A 20064-nucleotide genomic window follows, 5' to 3' on the forward strand; every position below is an offset into this window, starting at 1 on the left:
CATTCTCTCTGCATCCATAATTTTAATTAAAGTCTCCAGCACAATACAAGACACTTTCTTAAATCCTCCAGCCTCTCAGGGCTGGCATTCACTGTGGTCACTGGAGGTGGCACAAGGATAGAGCTGATAGAAAAAGCCCCCTYCCCAGTGCAGAAGTTCCCTGAAACTGAACCCCAGGGAATATCCCAGTCCAGGGACAGGAACACACCAGGAATCTGTGTGATTCTGGGAGCTGTGGGGAGTTGATACCATGAGCAACACAGAARGAAAGAAAAAGAGGAAGGATTTACCTGGGCAGGAAAGCATTTGAACTTCCCCAGGACATCAGGAATGCACTGAGCAAACAAGTATTTTATTTCCTTTACAACTCAAACACTCAAAACACAACGGACACTTGGTGTTCCCACACAACTGCACAGGCGAGGGCTGTCCCTTTGTCYCCCTCACCTGTCACTTCACAGTCCCACGTGCACATTGCACTTGTCTTCATCTCCTTGCTGTCAGCCATTCCCAAATCCACGCTTCCACTCACGGACAAAGCAGGAGATGAAGTTCTCACAGTATAGTCCAGCTTACATGGTGGCTCCCAGTAGGGTAGTGTAGTGTCTGATGCCCTCCTTGCCTCAGGATGGGCTGCAAATCCCTTCCAGCTCTGCCCACCTGCCCTGGAAAGTTCAACTGAACTGCTTCAGCCTCCCAGCAGAGACTCCCTGTCAGTGAACAGGCAAAACGTTGTGGGGAGATGATGCCCCAAGACATGTCAACAGTCAAAAAGGGATTTATCAGGTRCATGGAGAAAGATGAGACATCCCAGCACTCCTGCAAACGGGACGTTGTGCAGATGGATGTGTAAGCTGGGTCTGGCCAGGTCTGGACACCTGGAGTCAGCCCTGGGGCTCAGATTGTTCACTCCCAGGGACTGCTGGCCCAGCTCTGCCATTCCACTGCTCCCCCTTGCTGTTGGCTGTTGGTTCTGGTGGAAAAATAATCTGCTGAGGGAGAGAGACTGTGCTGAGAATCGCTCAAAATGAAGCCTTGGGAATTTAAGCAGCATTTTGGACAGAAGTGAACCCAAATTAACTCTTTCCAGAGGTGGCAGCAGGAATCAGAGCCTGAAGAGTGCAAGTGCTGATGGCTCTGAGGTCCAAGGAGAAGCTGGGCGTCTGGGATGCTCAGAAATAGCAACTGGATTTTCAATACTTCATATTTCATTCCCAATAAAGTCCTCAAAACCCCCACAATTCCTGTACCTTCACATAAKGATCTGCAGAGTATCATCCCTTGCCTGCTTCCACCAGGAGCTGCTGTGGAAGGAGTCCAAAGAAGGGTTCTGCAGGAAGTTCCCAAGAGAGAAGCCCTGAAACAGCTCGAACCAAACCAACCCAAATGCAGTGGGTTGGKCCTCTGGGAGCTCCTGCTGGGAATCCAGTGTCCTCCTCAGGCACCCAAACCTSCAGGCAGGGTTCAGTGCCAAGTCCACATGCAAGGAGCAGCCAGGCTGTGCCTCCCACTCCCTGTGTCCATGCAGGTGCAGGGATCAGCACGCAGGGAACACAATTCCACGGCCTCGGTGTCCAGCAGGGACACCCTGAGCCAGGCCCTACACAAACTCAGTGAAGTCATCCACGGAGGAGATCAGCCTCTTCCTCTGCCCTGTCTCGTAGGTGGGAGGGGGGTCCTGGGGGATCTGGGGAGGGGGTTTTGTGGGGCCAGAGGGGTGCAGCTGCARGGGAAGGCCAGGACTCTGGTACTGTGTCTCTTCACGGAGCTGAAAGGCAATGGACAACAGGTGAGCTCCACTCTCTCCAAAACTCTTCCCCTTTTCCATCTGGGCAGGGCAGGTTACCCAGGACACTGTGCCAGCACTCAGGGAGTGCCACTCTGTGTCCAGATACTGGACAGCAGGAGGAATTTCTTCCTGGAAAGGGTGGCCAGGCTTTGGAAGGGGCTGCCCAGKGAAGTTTGGAGTCCCCATCCCTGGAGCTGTCCAAGGAAGGATGGGATGTGGCACTCAGTGCTCTGGGCTRGGGACAAGGTGGGCAACCCCAAACYCTYTGTGATTCCATGACCARCAKGATTCTAACCTCCATACRCACACCCCTKCTTGTMTCAGCAAGTGCTGACAGCTGTCTTTACCTGTCTTAACTGCAGGAAGGGTCTCAGTGAAGCCCAGTTCTACCCCTCAGAGCAGCCCCACTCACCCGGTGCCGGAGCCTCTTGATGTGGCGCAGCCTCGCGATCCATTTGGAGGGGTAGGTGTCYGTGGGGTTGGACCTGCTGTGGTGGACCTGGGAAGCCATCTGGGTTGGGAAGGGTGGGGAGAAGCAGGGAAAGAGAGGAGCCACATTAACATAACCATGACAATATAATTAATCCACTTTTTCAGTGCAGTTTGACAGCAACTGCAATCCAGCTCTGAGTGAGTACTGCTCAGGTGCCAACCCTGGCTTCAAGGTCAAGCAGAAAAGTTGGTTCTTTACTTAAGCAGGGTCTGCTTGTTTCCTTGGAAGCTGCTGATGGGCCAAGGCAGCAGCTGGAAGCTCAGGGAGCTGGGGGTACTCACATTGGCATGCAGGGCCATCTGACGGGCCACAAAGGGCAGGTTCTTGTCAGAGATGATCTTKGCAACACTCGTGTCCACCAGACCCTCCATGTCTTTGGTTTAAAGAGGTAAGAAAAAAATTCTTGTAAGACAGTTAAGAATAAGCCAAAGGCTGCCAGTAACCAAATATCTACATCAAATAAACCTGAGGAATTGTATCATGCTGAGCTCCCACTGTAACAGAACCGGCTCTGCAGCTTAACACAAGTGGGTCCCCAATTCTGGCTGCTCCATAAAGATTTGGGGAAAGCCTGCTGGGGTCTCACATGAATCAAAATGTGAGCCCAAACCACCCAAAATCCCCTTTGGTAAAACACCTGCACCAGCACTGCTGAACCCTCCATCTCCTCCAGCACTCCCAAGCAGCTGTTGGAAGGGGGGGATCTGCTCTACTGCTGGTACTGTGTCTTGAGCTTGAAGAAAATATGAGCAATCCAGTTCAGGTGCACAAGCAGGGCAAGCCTAGATGCAACTGGGCAAGCCTAGATGCAACTGGGCAAATTGGTGCCAGAGAGTTTCTCCTGGAAGTTTTAACTTTCAAAACACAAACCCCAACACAGCAAAGGCTGAGGAATTCCCACCTTTCCGACACTGCAGCGTCACCAGGTTACAGTCATAGTCCAGGGGGGTGATGATCACGTGCACAAAATTGAACTGCCCCTAAGGAGAAACCAGCAAAAGAGTCAGAAGCATATCCCTGGCAGCATCGTGGTTTGTGACTGCCATAGACACATCAGTGAACCCCCCAGAGCCAACAGCTCCCCCCATAATCCCACACTGTTTTTTAGGGTAATACCCCCACACATGAAGGTTTACAACCCTGTGGTCCTGCTGTAACACCCCCCAAGGAAAATCTCCTACCTTTATTGTGCCCAGTTTAAAATCCTCTCCAGAATCATTGTAAACGATGGAAACGAAATCATTCCCCAGGTGCCTCTTCTTGTCACAGCGGTATTTATCCAAATCCTTCGTGGGCATCAGAGTAGCAATGTGGAAAATGGCTGGAAAGGGAACACAGAGATCCTTAGGCTGGGCTGGGRAAACAGCAATAGTCACACACCAGTAACAAAAATCCAAACTGTGCTCCCTCGATAGGTTTGTCCCCATTTGTGACAGCTGAATCCAGTCCCACTGGATGCTCCAGTGGTCCCTGGAGCTCGGAGTGCAGCAGTCAGTGGGAAGGACCACAGCAGCACAGGSAATAGATCCTGGTTTAGGGAGGAAAAAGGCAAAAGAGCTTAAACCAGGACTTGCTCTGAGCTCTGCCGAGCTGCAAGGCCACAGGAGTGACCTGCATGTGTGAGAGCTGTGTGAAAAAATTTGGGAAGTTCACCATCTGCTGCTRGATCCTGGATGACTTCTGTACTGCTGGTCCAGCAGGAGTTGGGTGACACTGCAGTGACACGAACCATGGCCACAGCAGTGACACCCCTGCTCCAAACTGYTCTTCAGAGAAACAGCAATACTCACACCACCCTCAGTGAACAGCTTTTACAGCAGCTGGGGGACARCCAGCTTATCCTGCAAACCTCTAAACCAAACCCTGTCAGCCTTTAAAGAGATGTTCATTTCACAGATTTACAGAGATCATTTTACAGAGCAGGCCATAATAAAACTGGTGTGRTTTTGTGTCAAACAAAGCAGGTATGCACCTGTCCTGAACTTTATCCCATGGCTTGCAGGGATAGCAGAGARAACAGGAGAGGATCAGAGCCCAGGACATCCTCACTGCATCCCTGKGAAGGAACCAGCATGCAGAGGCCAGGTTAGACGGGCACACTGCAGCTTCTGGTGCCAGCTCACCTTGCATGATGTCATCRTGCCAGCAGTAGGTGAACTGTCCATCCTCCCCACACACATCCAGGCCACCCAGGTAGATCTTATCTGGCTGGCAGTCCTTGAGCTCGATGAGCTTGCCCAGGCCCGTGAGGAACTCGGTGTAGCGATAGGAGCCGTGCTCGTTGGACAGGATGGCGATCTCGTTGTTGCTCTGGGACACAGGGACATGCCACCCTCAGTGCCAGGAGCACTGCACCAGCACCATGATCCTCTTTCAGGGTTAGGTGACTGCCCTCACAGAAGGGTTTCATGCAGGCACTGATTTCTAATGCAGGACACTAAAAGCAAGGCCGTTGCAGGAGCAGGACAAATCCCACAGCCGGAGAGGTTCCCAGCATTCCATAAGGATTAAAGCCCCTGCACACACTCACCTGGCCCTCYCCAACGTAGAGCACTGCAATCTTGTGGGTGTCATAGGATGGGATCTGATCCAGGAGCTGCACTGATCTCTCAAATGTCTGCAATAAAAACAGGGACCCACCTGAGCAGCCTGGACTGCTGGGGGGTGTCCCTGCCCAGGTCCCTTCCAACCCAAACCATCCCAGGATTCTGTGAGCTTTGAAAAATCACCTCCACACCCCCATCTCTCTGTGRCACTGCTGTCACCTTTAAATTGTACCACCTGAGCTGGACAGGTAATTGTAATTACAATTTGTAATTATCATTTGTAATTATCATTTCAATTCCAAGAAAGTCATGAGGCTAGAAAAATTAAGGATTTACAGAATTGCTTGCCTACCTCATTTGGCAGCAGGAGGGGTTTGTTGTTTTCATCACCAAAGAAAGGGGAGTGGTACAACTGTAAAAACACAAAGCTAAAGGAGAGAGAGAGGGAGAAGTCTGTTACCATAAAGTCAATTTTTTTCTATTGTATGTAAGAACATTATGTACAGCAAAAAAAGAGGAGGAATTAAAATGCTAACAGGGTATTATTCATTTTTTAAAGACACTCTGAGCGCTGGGACTACCTGCAGTTTGCAATAGACCCCTGTCAGAAAAACAATGATATGTCAAACAGCAGCAGCCATACAAATTCCCTGTTCAAAGGCATGGAATGGAGCAGGAATGCTTTCCACAGCCCTTGGGGCATTTCCAGGCTACAAGACACATGATTATACAGACATTTACATTTTATCTGCCATCAATAAGCTGAAAATTGTCTCATCATGCAATTTTGGACAATTAACAATATCCCAAGTTCAAAAAGCAAGAATTACAAGCCTTCTTCTATCCTTCTTAGGATTTTGCACATTATATTTCTTGAAATGCAAAACTAGCAATTCACCCTGCTCATAGCAACATTAACTGGCTGACCTGCAGTCTAGCCACACTCTCTAAATCTATTCAACTATTTCTTTCACCATTCAGTTCTGTTCCCTAATTCCACAATTAATGGGGTGGTAGTGGCCTCAACAGGTAGGAACTCAACAGGTATGAATTCCTGAATAAAGCAGGTAATTAATTTTTTCAAACAGGTGCTTTGCAGACCCTGCCCAAGCAGCAGCCCCCCTGAAGGAGGCCCTGATGGAGCTGCTCAGGGACCCTGCACCCACCTGGGGTTTATCCCAGGGACCTTCTCGGCGTTGGAAGCCGCTGCCCTGCCCTTGAAGGCGTCTCTGTCGATCCTCTTCCCCCTCCGGGACGGGGCAGAGTCGGAGATGGTGTAGCCGCGGGGCCGATGGCCCGAGGGGGAGCGGGGTGAGGTGATGGCCGCGGTGCCACCCCCAGGCCCGGTGGCCCTGCTGTCCTCCCCCCTGCCCAGCCAGCCGCCCAGCCCTTCCCCTTCCAGRTTCCCCGACTGCGATTTGGATTTCACTTCCGTGCTGAGCCGGCGGGGCCCCTCGCGGCCGTTGGCGTCCTTGAGCACCTCCTGCAGCGTCTGGAGCTCGGGGGAAGAGCTGGAYTTGCTGAGGGGCTGCGAGGGCTGGAAGGAGAGCTCCTCCAGCGCCCGGCCCTCCTCCCGCCCGATGGGGATCCCGCCCTCCGCCAGCTCCTCTGACTTCAGCGATTTGTCCTCCTGGCTGGAGGTGGAGGAGGACTGAGAGAGAGAGAGAGARAAAAGATTAACGGTTTTCATGGAATCAGCAAAAGCTGGAATGGTTTGGGTTGGGAGGGATCTTAAAGCTCGTTCCGTGGTTGCACCAAGCCCCAGGGTCCAGMCTGGCCTTGGACCCTCCCAGGGATCCAGGGGCACCACAGCTTCTCTGGGCACCCTGTGCCAGGSCCTCCCCACCCTCCTTTTCCTGACAGCCAAAGTAAAAAGCTGACAATGCCAACGCTTCAGGCACCCCAACAATTCCAGGGAAAACAGGCAGGAAGGGGCACGAAGCAATGTGGATTGAGGTCCCAGACAAAACAGGGATTTTTCCCCTAAATCCCCCCAGGCCACCCAAACTTGCAGTGCCATCGGTGAGCTGATCCCAGGGTGCCACAAGGGAATTCAGGGACAATCCCCTCCTGGCTGTTCCCCRCTCGCCCTGGCTCTGTCCTTACCCTGCTGTACGAGTTCTGGGCTTTTCCAAACCTCTCCTCGCTCAGGATGGGCTCGGAGCACGAGGTCTCCACATCYTCACTCTCGGGGGACTCGGCGGGGGACTCGGCCTCCCTGAGCTCCATGTCGGCGGCGCTGCCCTCCTCCAGCACCACGGCRGACTCTGCGGAGACACGGGCACAGCAGCTGGGCAGGGGGACACGGGACAGGCCCCCCTCCTCTCCTTTCCTCTCCTCACAAGCACCAGCCTTTTCCCTACGGGATCTCAACGGAAGGCCACATGGAGTGAGTGAGTGAGTGCTCTGGCATTTCTTGTCCTGTCAGACTTGCTCCTGGCTCCCCTTTTTGCAGGGAATAAACCTCCTCACCCTCACGGCTGAGGGCGGCCTGCCTTGGGCCAGGGARGTGCAGCTGGTTCCAATTGCTGCTGATGGACAAGCAGGGCACGGGATGAGAAAAGGGACCTTGGACAGGGGTTACTAGGATAGAACTACAGAAATGTAAGGAAATACTGGATAAAAGCTCACTGGAGACATCAGTCTGGGCAAGGCTGCACCAAAGGGAGCTTTTCCTGGACTGAAATATAATACTCCCRTGCCTCGAGGCCTAAGAAATTTTCCTAGGAGCCATTTCCTTGCAGTTTGGCAGCTATCCTAGAACATCTCAGGAGCAGCAGAACATTGAGCCCTGAACGTGTGGCAGGACAGGAGCAGGGGTGACACGGGCACAGCAGCACAGCTGCACAGGGGACACCTCAGACAGAGGAACCACAATGACACAAAGCTCCATGGAGCCCTGCCTGCATGGAGGATTGAACCTCGCATCTGCTCCAGGCACTGACCACAGGGATGAGTCTGACCAAAGGCTCCTCCTGGCCTTGCTTTTTGTCCTGAGGAAAAGGCTGGAGAACAGGAGGCTTCCCATTATGCACACAAGGGACTGGAAGACCAATCTGAAAGGCCAAGATTTGTTTTCCAAAATAATAACAATAATAAAACAAAAAATTAGCACACACAAAAATATGAAGAAAATCAGCGAAATTAAAAAAAATACAAAGAAAAAATCACTAAAGCAGCTTTTCCTGGATTGATTTCAGCTCGCAGGACCAAAGTTATTTCAAAGAAGCAATTAAGAGTTAGCATTGCACACACAAACCTTCTAAAAATACAAAACAAACCAAAAGGAACCAAAACAACGTGCTGATCTGGTTAGCTGTCCAAGCCAGAACACACCTGCAGATACCCAGTGCTTCCAAGCTCCCCTCCTACACCACTGCMAAGATTGCTGGTGTTTGAAACAACCCAAGCACTAATTATTCTTTAGGTGGGAAGAGAATAACAGGAGCAGCAGAGAGAAGTACAGAAAAATATTGAATTGCAGCAGCTTTGTGTTGCTTTGAGAGGCCTCTGACAGCAGCCACCAGCAGCTCCGAGCACCCCACTGCTCTACTGGGAGTTTTCCAGTGAAGGAAAGAGGCAGAAAAGACATTTGAACTCTCTAATTAAAATCACAARGCATTGCAGGTTATCAAAGCAATGCAGGTGTTGTGCTCATAAGGTGTGTAATTTGATCTCCACTTCATTTAATTAGGAAATCAATTTTACTGAAGTGGAGAAAGATTTTACATTATTAYAGAGCCTCTAAAAGGTAGAATTTAGCAGGTTTTATGATGAAATAATTTTTTTTAAATTCAAAAATCTCTTAACCAGCCTCCACGCTGACTGAACTTTATCCATCTATCAAATATATCCATATTATCAGCTGCTTTTATCTTTCTGTGTCCAATTCTGGCAGATCCCTGTGGGCTGAGTGCTCCAAGGGGAGCCTGTCCTGTAGCACACGCTGCTCTTCTCACAACTGGGAGCTTTTCCACTGAGCAGAACACAAAGCCAATTGGAAAAATGAAGCTGCAAATGAAGAATTAATTAATCCAGCCACCTTTTGACAGGTCATTTAACACTTGGCCTCATGACTCACGAGCCACCCCAGCTAAAAGCAAAGTTGCTTTGAGAAATTGTCTGCACTTGCAAATGTTGGATCTGGCTTGGACTTCTTCATGCTAGTCAAGATCCCATTTGTTGAGAGTGATGAGACTGGGGACAGACAGGAGACATGGAAGGGGAGAATGAGGGATGAGGGATACATTTTCTATGAATCAGAGGTGTTCTTCTATGGCAATACTGTTTGGTTGGTTTTTTCCTTAAAGATATATAAATATACCTGCCCAGGATATGCTCCTGTGCAACTTCCCTTGACAACTGGACTGGTACATGGAAGAGAAAGAGGCCACTGCAAAGGGAAATCAAGTGAGCAGCTACATCAAAAGGAAGGAGAGACTATATGAAAAAAAATATAAAAAAATTAAAAAGCACAGAGTTTAAAATGTAACCAAGAGCCTAGTTTAAAACAAACAAATAAATAAATGAAACAAAGGAAAGAACAAGCTGGGATAAGCTCACCAGATGCCAAAGGGATACTTTAAGGGCACAAGGTCTCAACACGAATAAGGAGGAATAAACACATCCAACAGTGCAGGCTCCAACTGCTCCCTCTGCAGAATGCATTTGTGAGGCTTAGGAATGGAAAATCCCTTCCTGATATCCCAGCACACACAGGAAATCAGGCTGAGCCTTTCCCGACCTACACAMTTCTGGTACAAGGTCACTTTTAAACCCACAGAAATCTGAAGAGTAGAAATCTGGGTAAAGGCTCACAGAGGTTTAACCTCTGAAGAGGCAGAAYAGGCGTGTGACAGTCTGACAGCAAAACTCCTTCCAGTCATTCCCCAGCCAGCTCCAGCAAGTCTGGTTAACAAGGATGTGGCCAAAATTAGGCTAGCACAGGAGTGGCATTCAGGTGGTGTGGTTTCAGTTCTCCACTTAGGTCCATATACCACCAATTTTTAGTCACAGAAGTGTTTATGGAAAATAATTTTTTGTTTTGTTTGTAAGAGGTGGTAATTTGATTTTGACTCAAATTTTGTGTTTACACATTCTGAAACACTAAAACACGCCCTGCCCTGCTTAAAACAAACCTGAAAACTGGCATTTTTACCATATTTCCAGGCAATCCATCCCATTTTTCCCCAGCAAAGCCTGGTCTGCTGGTACCACTGCTCAATTCTGATGGTGCCTGCAGTGCTCAGAGCCTCAATGTTGGATATCGCTGGCAAGAGCTTGAGCAGGGACTGTAGAAAGATTTAAATATTGCAGCTGTTGGTCAACACCAATCTCCCAACATTAACAGGTTTTTAAGAGGTGAACTAGCACCAAATTAAACAGAGTGAAAATCCTTGGCTGCTGTGTTAAAATCAAGCCAGCAAAAGAAACTCAAGTGGTTCAGCTGAAGGCTGAACAATGCTTTTCACAGGTGGGTAAATCCAATAGGATTTGCATTCTGCTGTAAAAGCCAGTGGCAACCAAGTCCTCCTGGCTGGCAAGGTTTGGAACAGGCCATTCCCCAGCTCTGAGTGTCCAACACAGACTCCCAAACTGAAGACAAATGGAAATGGAAACACTGCATGGAAAGATCCATCCACAAGTGGGATGCCCAGATCAGCCCCAAACAAGTGGGAGAGGGAACAGAYCCATGACTTTGCTCATTTTCATTTGGGGAACACACGAAACACACGACTCCTCCAAACCAGCTCTGTTACTCCCCTGTTCTCCTCTTCCCCCACGGGACAACAGGAGCAAGGAGGAAGGGAATTTTTCCCTTCTAGAGACAAGAACTGATTCCCTTTCTCATTGCTGGCCCTCCTGAGGCTGCCAGCTGCCCTGGAAGCCCTGCAGTGACCCAGCAGCTCTGGAGCTGTTCGTGCTCCTGCYGGCAGCTCCCACCTGTGTTGGAGCGCTGCAGCAGCGAGGGTTTGGCTGTTCCCGTGGCCAGGCTGGAGGAGGGCACTGACAGGGACTTGTACAGAGCCGTCTCCCGGTGCTCCTTGAAGCGTTCTGCAGCCATGAGGGCGTTGGAGAGCTCCTGCAGGGGCATGTTGTTGATGTCTGAGGAGAAGGGGCTCAGAGGGTTCTCCAGGCTCATCAGCCAGCTCGTGTTACCTGCAGGGGACAAGTGGGGAASTGTTCACTGCTCCCAGCTCCCTGAAAGGTTGCAGCTCGTGTTGAAAATGCTCAAATTGTTCTGGAATTTGCAAGTAAAAGTGGAGCAAGTTCTCCATTCTTCTGCAGAGTTAATTAATTTATTTGCTACTCTCAGTGCTCTACAATTCACCCCAGGGTTCTCAGAACCCATCGCTGGTAACTCACTGCTACAGCAGATTGCCAAAGGCATACAAAACACTCAGGTGYTCTCATTAATGACACCAGGTTAGTTATTTTTTCATGAAACAGCTTTCAGATGAAACACATAATTCCTGTTAATCTCRTGGAACACACCAGTGTTCAAGAATTCTGACCTTGAACTGGTTGTTATTCCTTCCCTAAGCACAAACACGACTGTGCAGCTGCCCAGAGCTGTGGACRGGGCTTGGRGCAGCCTGGGACAGTGAAAGGTGTCCTGCCATGGCAGGGTGGCACTGGATGGGCTTTAAGGTCCCTTCCACCCCAATCCATCCCATGGTTCAAAAGGCAGTAAGCCAYAAGCAGATCCATTTCCAATTAAATYTGGATTTTTCTCCTTCCCCAGACTCTGGTTTCTCACCCAGCCCAGGATCTCACCTCCCACTCAGGTACCCACCTGTGGGCCGGCGCACCAGGATTTCTGCCCAGCCCTGGGTCAGCAGGGGCACATAGGCAGCCAAGTTGGCCTTTTCCTTCTGCAGGGCTGTCTGTGGAGCAGGACTGGCTGTCTGTGGAGCAGGAGGRCCCTGTGTCCCTTGGGAAGTYGAGCCACTGGGAAAATGGGAGGCTGAGCTGTCTAAGGCACCAACACGTAAGGCATGGCCACCTGGCAGGACAGACACAATCCAAGGGAGAGCCACGCTTAGTTAACCCTAAAAATATCACAGGAATGAGGCTATTAAGCTCCTCTAGCAGCTGCACACACAATACCCTGGGTTTATTTCCCTTTTCATTACAATTATTACTGTTACTATTAATTTATTTCAATTACAAACCCATTCTTCTCTCAATCCACAAATTTTCTTACTTTTCCCCTTCCAGTTCTCTCCTCCATCCCCCCCATGGGTGACTGAGTGAGCATCTGGGTGGGACTTAGCTGGGGTTAAACCACACCAGGAACCAGAGAATTTTACCTTCCTTGTGTTCCTTATAAACCCATTTATGTGACCCCCAAAGCTCTCCTGCAAGGAGAGGGAAGCAGGAGGAGCCCCACCACACCTGAAGCCACCAGCTCCTGCTACCTGCCCCTCCTTAAACCACAGACAGCTCCAGATCTGCCATCAGCTCAGGCACAGGAGGCACCAGGAGCCTTCAGCCTRTGGCAGTGCCCCAGGAATGGCAGGGGGACCCCAGGAACCCCAGGATGGGAACTCACCCGACATKGAGCGCACTCGGTTGCGGGAGCTCCTGCAAACCTGCTGCCCAGGCTGGGATTCCAACTTGGCTGGAGCTTCCTTAGTCTGTCTCACCTGCAGAGCAGGGTCTGAGCTGCAGAAAAGGAAATATTGGTGATGCTGAGAGAGGAATCAGCTGTCCTGGACAAATAAAATGTTCCTCTTATGGCGAGAGGAAAAGCTACAGAGATGTTGATTTTCCTAAACCTTTTCCTAAAGGTTTAGCTCTTCCTAAGCCACCTAAGCAGTGGTTTAGGTGACTTTGTCAGGTGCAGACTTCTAGAAACATAAGCAAAACTTACTTTGATTCTGGGGGGCTCTGGAAGTCCCCAGAGTCCAGGCCAAGCAGGGACCTTGTCCCTGTTCCAACACTCGTAGTGATGGTCACCAACTTGTTACCAACCAGCCACGTCTTGGTCCTTCCTCCAGCCAAGAGAAACTCACCCACAGGAGACCTGGGAACACATTTGGGATGATTTCTCAGGAGGCAGAGAACAGAGCTGATGTCATTGACCATGCAGGGGGTGCTGCCTGCTTTCCTTCTTCACACAGCATTTGTGCCACTCTCCAAGCCCCACCCAACTGACCTGGAACACTTCCAGGGATGGGGCATCCTCTGGGAAATCCATTCCAGTGCCTCACCACCCTTCCAAATATCCCATCCATCCCTGCCCTCTGGCAGTGGGAAGCCATTGCCTGTTGTCCTGTCCTTCCATCCCTTGWYCAAACCCCTCTCAAGCTCTCCTGGAGCCCCTTTAGTCACAGGAAGGGGCTCTAAGGCCTCCCCACATCCTTCCCCTCTCCAGCTTTCTCTCATCTCACCTCTTTTTTAGCCAAGCCAGATTTTATCAGTGAGGAAAGACTTCAAAGCCTGAGCCTGCCAGAATCCCAACGTTTTTCCACAAATAAAGTAAAACATGACCCGGAAACCCACCCACATGTCCCTGGTCCCTGCCTGACCTCTTGGGCACTGCTGTGAAGTTGGAGAAGACGTATCGAGCCATCATGTCCAGGCAGGTCTCTGTCAGCTCCAGGTGCAGRTTTTTCAGGTTGTCATCAGCCTGAGCCATGGAGTTCTCATCTGCAGAGCCCAGGCTCGAGCTGGTGATGGATGTTTGGATGCGGCTGCAAGAGAAAGTTCCCAGCTGACAGATCCCAAMGCACCGCGCCCCTGGCCCCAAAGACGGCGGGATGCAGGCCCTGCTGTACATGCACGTGCCAGCCATCAAACCCAGGGCTTGGGAAACAATTTTGGGATCAGCCTCATGTTCTGCTTCCCAGGCTGTTGYTGCAGGAAGCGGATTTTCTCTGGAGAGACTCCAGTGTCAGTCAGCTGGCCAGGCCAGTGCTCTCTGATGTTGGTGGCCCATGGGCAAGTGCACCAAGCGAGGAGTGAGTGGCAGCTTTGAGTTCCTAATCTATGTTGAGGGCAAGCATCCCATGACCAGCACCAGCTTCCCAGGCAGCAGTTGCCCATGAGCCAGAAATTGGGGCTTTCCAGACTTCATAATCCTGTGGTTTGCTTTTTTTCTCTGTTGCCTCTCTTCTGTATATTGGTTTTTCCCCTCCAAATTCAATAGCTATGTGAAACCTAATTGAACTTGAAATAGGAAAAAAAATTGCACTCTGGACAGGAAATTGGCACAAGAATAGAGAACAAGTCTGCCTTCAAATCAGCCAAATTAGCAAGGCAGTTTAAAACCATTTCTGTTTTAGGCTGAGCTGCAATATTTTATAAAGRCAACTCCTTATGCCATTGTAAGACAAACTAAGCTGAGGCACAGCCAAAATTTCATGATGTGGCAACTTCAWTGGCTTCATTAACAGTAATTATCTGAACTTTCAGTTGCTACCATTTACACATAAATGCAAGAGAAGAAAATAACCTCAAGATTAATGGGGATATCAGAGAATCCCAGAACGGTTTAGGGTGGAAGGGACCTCAAAGCCCATCCAGTGCCACCCCCTGCCATGGGCAGAGACACCTTCCACTGTCCCAGGTTGCTCCAAGCCTTGTCCAACCTGGCCTTGGACACTTCCAGGATCCAGGGGCAGCCACAGCTTCTCTGGGCACCCTGTGCCAGGGCCTCCCCCCCTCACAGGGAAGAATTCCTTTGCATAAAATCAAGGGTCAGAACTATAATTGCAATTCAGTCACTTCAATCTCTTTCTTCCAAACATCATACAGACCCCCCAAAAAAAATTAAAACTCTTCAAAAAAACAAGTTCCACTGACAGCAATCCTACTGGCACAAATCTTCARGTTCAGCAGTTTAACACTCAAGGGAAGTGATGCAGAAATATGTTTTAAAACTGGCATCAATTATGTCACATCTTTCATTGCAGCAGATCAATGCTTGCCATCAAAACCTGTCCATCAATCAATTTAATCTCTGAAATCAAATCTTGTTTTCTTTAGCTGTGAAAGCAACAATTCATATGGGCTGAGGACACCCTTCACTGCTCTCTGGAAAGACAAATCCACGTTTTTCATGGTGTCATACTTGAGACCAGAACATTCCATCAGCTCCTTTGGAAGAACAAATCCTAATCAGAGGCCAGAATTATTCCTCCYAGACTGGAAGGAGGGCTCTCTATAACTCTGCAGAGCTTCCAAAGCCTCTCCTGGTGCAAGTCCCTGCTTGGAAGGATTGAGTTTATTGAGTTGTACTCAGGATTCTCACTTGTACAGAATGCAACATTTTTCCTTTTTATTTGTGCATGGGTTTTTTTGTTTGTGAGTTTTTTCCCCCTTTCACCACCTTTACTTTGAAAACAGAATTTTTCATTGCTAAAGCATCAGAGAACGTGGCAAAGTGACCACAGACACCCARGGTGTGACGTGACAGCCCAATGCCCGGCATTGGGAAGCTTCGGTACGCTTTCCCAAAATCTTCACCTGTAGCTGAGGCCGGTTTTTGATGGGATAACCAAGTCATGCAAGCATCCCACATGCAAATCCACCCTGCTTCCACCCACCCTTGCAGTACCACCTCCAAGGGCCGAGTTGCTCTTGGATTGCCCCCATTCAAAGTGCCTCTACCTGCGGACCACATGTTCAGACACACTGATGCTGCGGGATCGGAAGGCATCAACTGCAGAGGGTTCTTTCAGCTCTTTCACTGGAGGAGAGTTATTCAAGCCTTGCTTTGCATTTTTGGCTAGTCTTAAACTACTATGTGGAGAAGCACCAAGCCCCAAAAGAGGTCACAGAAGGGAGGAAACCATTGTAGGGATGTAGGTTGAAAGGTCACAGTCACAGGGTCAATATTGGGGGATCCCGGAGGGTGATGGAAAATAAAATAAATGCCAAAAAGRAAAAAAAAARGGAAACAAAAAAAATTAAAACGTACAAACAAGCAGAGCTGAAAGCATTAAAAAGACAAACCACATTTTGAAAMCAAGATTTTAAATGCGCTACAAAACAAATGAAATTAGTACAAGTTAAAAGAAAAAAACTGGTTGAAATGAGAGTTGGAATACTGTGCTGTTCAGCAAAGGCAAGGACACCTGAGGGCTGCCTGGACACAAATTCCTCAAGGCTGAGGAGTTTTGTGCAGTTCAACCCCCCTCTTGTGCTGCTTCAATTCACCGTCACTCGACACCTGAGGGCTTCCACAGATTCTAAAAGTTTTCTTTAGGATCTGTGCTTTACCTGGACCAGGTGGCAGTGGTTTTTAGTAAGACACAGGGACCACATCATCCTTCTCAGGCCAGGCTTAGTGGGGACAAGTCTGAGCTTTTTCTCCAACCACAGGGGCACCTCTGGGAGGCCCTGGGTGTTTTAAGCTCAGCTTGAGGCACTGGGGACACGGAGCCCCTCTGCTGCAGACCCTCCCCAGGCTGCAGAGCCAGCAAACACCCCCTGGCTGTGCTGGCTGGGGACACTCCTGTGCCACCACAGTGACCACAGCTCAGTGCCCCAGGTCACCTCCCTGACTCGGAACTGGCACAGAAAGGAAATTACTGTTCACACTGTCAAGTGCCAAGCACACGTGGGAGGTGACAGCAATTAAGATCCAAGAGGCCCTTTAATTAGTCACGGAGATGCACGCCAGGCTCGGGACTAATTTGGGCAGAACAGTTGTTCCAGCAGCTCCCATCACTGTGTATAAAATGCAGGYACTAATTTAACCCTTCTGGCTCTTTCTAAACACAATTTATTTACCATCCTCCTCTCAGCGAGTTCTTTCATCTCAGATTGCCACCTGGAGGGATCAGAATTTCTTTGTCCCTCTCCCAACAGCCTCTCATAGATCACTTGTGGCCACAAATGCTGCAGAGAGCACAGGCTCATGCTCAGGGATCATCACCTACATCAACATCAGGACATCCAGCAACCCTGGGAACTGTTGGGATCATGATCCCTCGGGAYACCCAGCACCTCAGCTATGGCAGGGAAACATTCTTTGGACTTAAGGAGAGAAAACTAAGCACAGAAGCTTCTTAGGCAAGGAAACTGGTTATCTGCTCTAGGCCCTTCTTCTCTGCCCTGGCCAGAATCCAAGTCCAGCCAGACCCAGAGGCAATGGCATCTGGCCATTCCAGGCCTTTGGGCACTGCCTGAGTACAGCCACACTCCTCAACAGAAATTTCTATGGAAAGTGATCCAGCAAAAGCCTTTAGATACAGTAGTATTCCAACCAGGTAGAATTTAACAGGTTTTTTTTAGGGGAAAAAAAGAAAAAAATAAAGATTAGTTGGAATTCTAATTGGAGAGATGAGTGTCAAAAGGCTTCTCTTCCAAGCTTCTGGATGAAAGAAGAGGAGATGGGAGAGACAAAACACAACACAGGGTTTACAGCTGCAGCATTGGGGCAGGGATGGTGTTTCTTCATTGCAAGACTCTGCTGGAGCCTTGCAGGTGAAGTAGAGGCACTTTCCCCAGGGCTCAGATGCCACCATGTGCTCACTGCTCACAACACTGAAGCAAGTTAAGTGAACCCATTTAGGCAATCCCTGCAGGTAACAGGGCATTGGAGAAACCCTGAATGCCTTCCAAGGAATATCTTCCCCTCCTGGCAAATGTTATTTTGAAAGATTGCTGGCAAGATACTCTCTGACTTCTGAAGGCTTTGCTTAAAATCAACATGATGACTTCAAGATTGCAAAAAAAAAAGGGCTCAGGACATCCAGACAGACAGAAGGCAGCTGTGTGCCAGCCAGTGCACTGACCTGACTGGGAACACCATGGAAAAACACAGTACTRGCCCTCTAATTTATCCAGGTCATTGATCATAACCATTTCTCTGGCAATCATCTGAAAAATCACTTGTTACAGATCAATCATCAAAAGGAGTTCACACAATCCATACGAACATGAGATTCTGTTCCTTCTGYTGTTACCCTTCCCTGTTACCTCTGGTAACATTGTACTGACAYACCTGACCTGACAGAACAGTGGATTTTTGAGAATGAACACCAAAAAGGTCCACACTCCCTGCCCAGGCCTGCAGGACAGGCAGTGCTGCCCCAGCTGCCCCAGCCTGGCTGGATCCCAGCTCCTCAGCAGCCTCAGCTGTCTCTGGCCTAAAGAGGTTTACTTTGCTTGCTTACTGCACTGCCAGATCTGGGCTCACTGCACGCAGCCTCCTGCCAGGGAACACAGGGAAGGGTGTGAGGGGACCAGGGAACACCAACACTGCTGGGCTCAAACAGAATTTACCTCTTTGGCCTCTCGTTCAGGCTGGTGCTACGGGCCCTGAAGCTGTCCTTCTCTGGGGTGTCATCGAAGGACAGGAGGACATTGGAACGCAGGCCCTGCCGTGGGGACAAGAGGTGACAATGTGAGCAATGTGCAGCTGAGAGCCTGCGACCATAAGAGCGCACAGAGATGCTGACAAGAAAAACAGAATTTGTCTAGCTCCAGAAACAGAAAACTCTGAAGTTCTCGCATCAGTTTTTAAGCTGTCCTTTCTCGTGTGGCTGTTGGATTGAGCAGTGCCATTACCTTGGTGATGTAGGGGACAAAGTCCTTGCGGAAGGGGAGGCGACAGCGGATGAACCACATGGCAATCACGTGGTGGGCCAGGCAAACGATGTACTGGTTAAACCTGCAATGGCAGAGAAACCCCACAGCTCAGTGTGCCCAGCTCAGTCTGAGAAACAGAACTGCTCCTTTACCTACTCTAAGTGTAAAGAAAAAAGAAACCCTCAAAAGTTCTGCTCAATAAAAACAGGGATTTTGTCCAGGGTGACAATGTCATAGAATCATATAATAGAATTACAGAATGGTTTGGGCTGGAAGAGACCTTAAACTCATCCAGTTCCACCCCCAGGGACACCTTCCACTATCCCAGGGTGCTCCAAGCCCCATCCAACCTGGCCTTGGACACTCCCAGGGATCCAGAGGCAGCCACAGCTTCTCTGGGCACCCTCTGTCAGGGCCTCCCCACCCTCCCAGCGAAGAAACATCCCTTCTTCAGGAAAAGCCTGCAGCCATCACAATGAGCAACATCCTATAAATAACCTTGAGCCAGAAAAAAGGGTTTCCATGCTCTCAATTCCACAGCTGAGAGAGAAGCACATTTGCTGTRGCCTTACTTGGAGGGGTTTGTGTAGGGCAGGGAGATTGCAAAGACGCTGGCGTACTGCTCTGCCGCGAAGTTCCGGTACAGGTGAGGCAGCCTGGCCAGAGCTGCAACAGTCCAACAACACCACAACCACAGGTGAGGCCTCAACACAACTGTTCAACAGTCTAATTCAGTCTAATCTCTGGGGTTTTTTTGTTATTATAAATTATAAGTGACATGGAAGTTAAAATCACAGTATAAGGTCATACAAGGAGGAGAAAGCAGCTCCTATTTCCACATGGCTGCACTACAGAGCWTGTTTCTCTCTTCAGTGCAAGAGCTTTATACAGAAAACTACTAACAAATGACGTGATCAAACATTTATAACCTGAGTATGGACCAAAGGCATCACAATGCATTGCATATGACCAACACAACCAAAACCCCCCATATTCCAGACAAAAAACACAGAAAAGAAGAGCATCACAACTTACTTGACAAGAACTCTAGGAGAGGAATTGCCATGTTGGCTGTGGCAGAAATGTGGGTTAACTTGACAATGAGGACGGGCAGTGCCTTGATGATGATGTCAGGCATCTCCACGCTGCAGACTGAGAGTGCCACCACGCACTGGTTGGCGCAGCGGTAGATGAGCCCGTGCTCCAGGCAGTACACGATCTCCCGCTGGGACAGCAAGAGAAACACCCATCACACAGGCACCAACAGCCCTGAGGAACCACCTCCTCACCCCAGGCAGCACTCCCTGCAAGGTATCCCCCCTGCAAGGCCTGTGTGACACACCTGAATGTTAACACTGAGGCTTAAATTAGGCTGCAGATATTCCAGGCCAAAATCTTATCAGAGGGTCTTGAATCAAGGAGGGAGTTGAGACTTTAAYATTAAAGTTTCTGATTTACCAGAAWTWTTTTGTTTATAAGGGTCTTACTGCAGAGRGTAAAGTCACTCAGGGATCTGTGAGGGGGACAGATGAGGAGTGAATCCACGGTTAATCCCGCATGGAGTTAGCAAAGTGTTTTTTCACCCCGAATCCAGCAAACACAGTTTTTCCTAACAGCAAAGGGCACTGGTACCTTGCACTGTTGTCTCCCAGTCAGCTCACAGGCTAAAAAATGCTCTACAGGCTCTGCCC

The 20064-nt window shown here is 49.5% G+C and overlaps 1 protein-coding gene across 4 annotated transcripts in view; it reads right to left on the reverse strand.

Annotated features, from left to right (window-relative positions):
- Positions 1 to 331: 331 nt before the first annotated feature.
- The window catches only part of TSC2 (TSC complex subunit 2), a 30790-nt gene continuing 11057 nt past the window's right edge, over positions 332 to 20064 (reverse strand). Inside the window, exons 21-41 of one of the 4 annotated variants that reach the window (XM_057371239.1) lie at positions 19409 to 19598; positions 18946 to 19039; positions 18353 to 18455; positions 18068 to 18162; positions 15446 to 15574; positions 13363 to 13527; positions 12705 to 12857; positions 12384 to 12496; positions 11625 to 11834; positions 10772 to 10987; positions 9153 to 9221; positions 6935 to 7095; positions 5995 to 6479; positions 5181 to 5256; positions 4813 to 4899; positions 4406 to 4592; positions 3464 to 3603; positions 3184 to 3262; positions 2564 to 2655; positions 2202 to 2300; positions 332 to 1768 (exon numbers count right to left, since the gene is read on the reverse strand). In XM_057371239.1, the coding sequence (XP_057227222.1) occupies positions 1601 to 1768; positions 2202 to 2300; positions 2564 to 2655; positions 3184 to 3262; positions 3464 to 3603; positions 4406 to 4592; positions 4813 to 4899; positions 5181 to 5256; positions 5995 to 6479; positions 6935 to 7095; positions 9153 to 9221; positions 10772 to 10987; positions 11625 to 11834; positions 12384 to 12496; positions 12705 to 12857; positions 13363 to 13527; positions 15446 to 15574; positions 18068 to 18162; positions 18353 to 18455; positions 18946 to 19039; positions 19409 to 19598 (3111 nt within the window). In that variant the 3' untranslated portion in view covers positions 332 to 1600. Of the gene's footprint in view, positions 1769 to 2201; positions 2301 to 2563; positions 2656 to 3183; positions 3263 to 3463; positions 3604 to 4405; positions 4593 to 4812; positions 4900 to 5180; positions 5257 to 5994; positions 6480 to 6934; positions 7096 to 9152; positions 9222 to 10771; positions 10988 to 11624; positions 11835 to 12383; positions 12497 to 12704; positions 12858 to 13362; positions 13528 to 15445; positions 15578 to 18067; positions 18163 to 18352; positions 18456 to 18945; positions 19040 to 19408; positions 19599 to 20064 lie in introns of all 4 variants that reach the window. The other 3 variants (XM_057371238.1, XM_057371241.1, XM_057371240.1) reach the window with 3 other exon arrangements.

This window comes from Malurus melanocephalus, unplaced genomic scaffold, assembly GCF_030028575.1.
Source record: "Malurus melanocephalus ecotype Western Australia unplaced genomic scaffold, MMel_1.1 scaffold_143, whole genome shotgun sequence".
In the NCBI taxonomy this organism is placed as follows: domain Eukaryota; kingdom Metazoa; phylum Chordata; class Aves; order Passeriformes; family Maluridae; genus Malurus; species Malurus melanocephalus.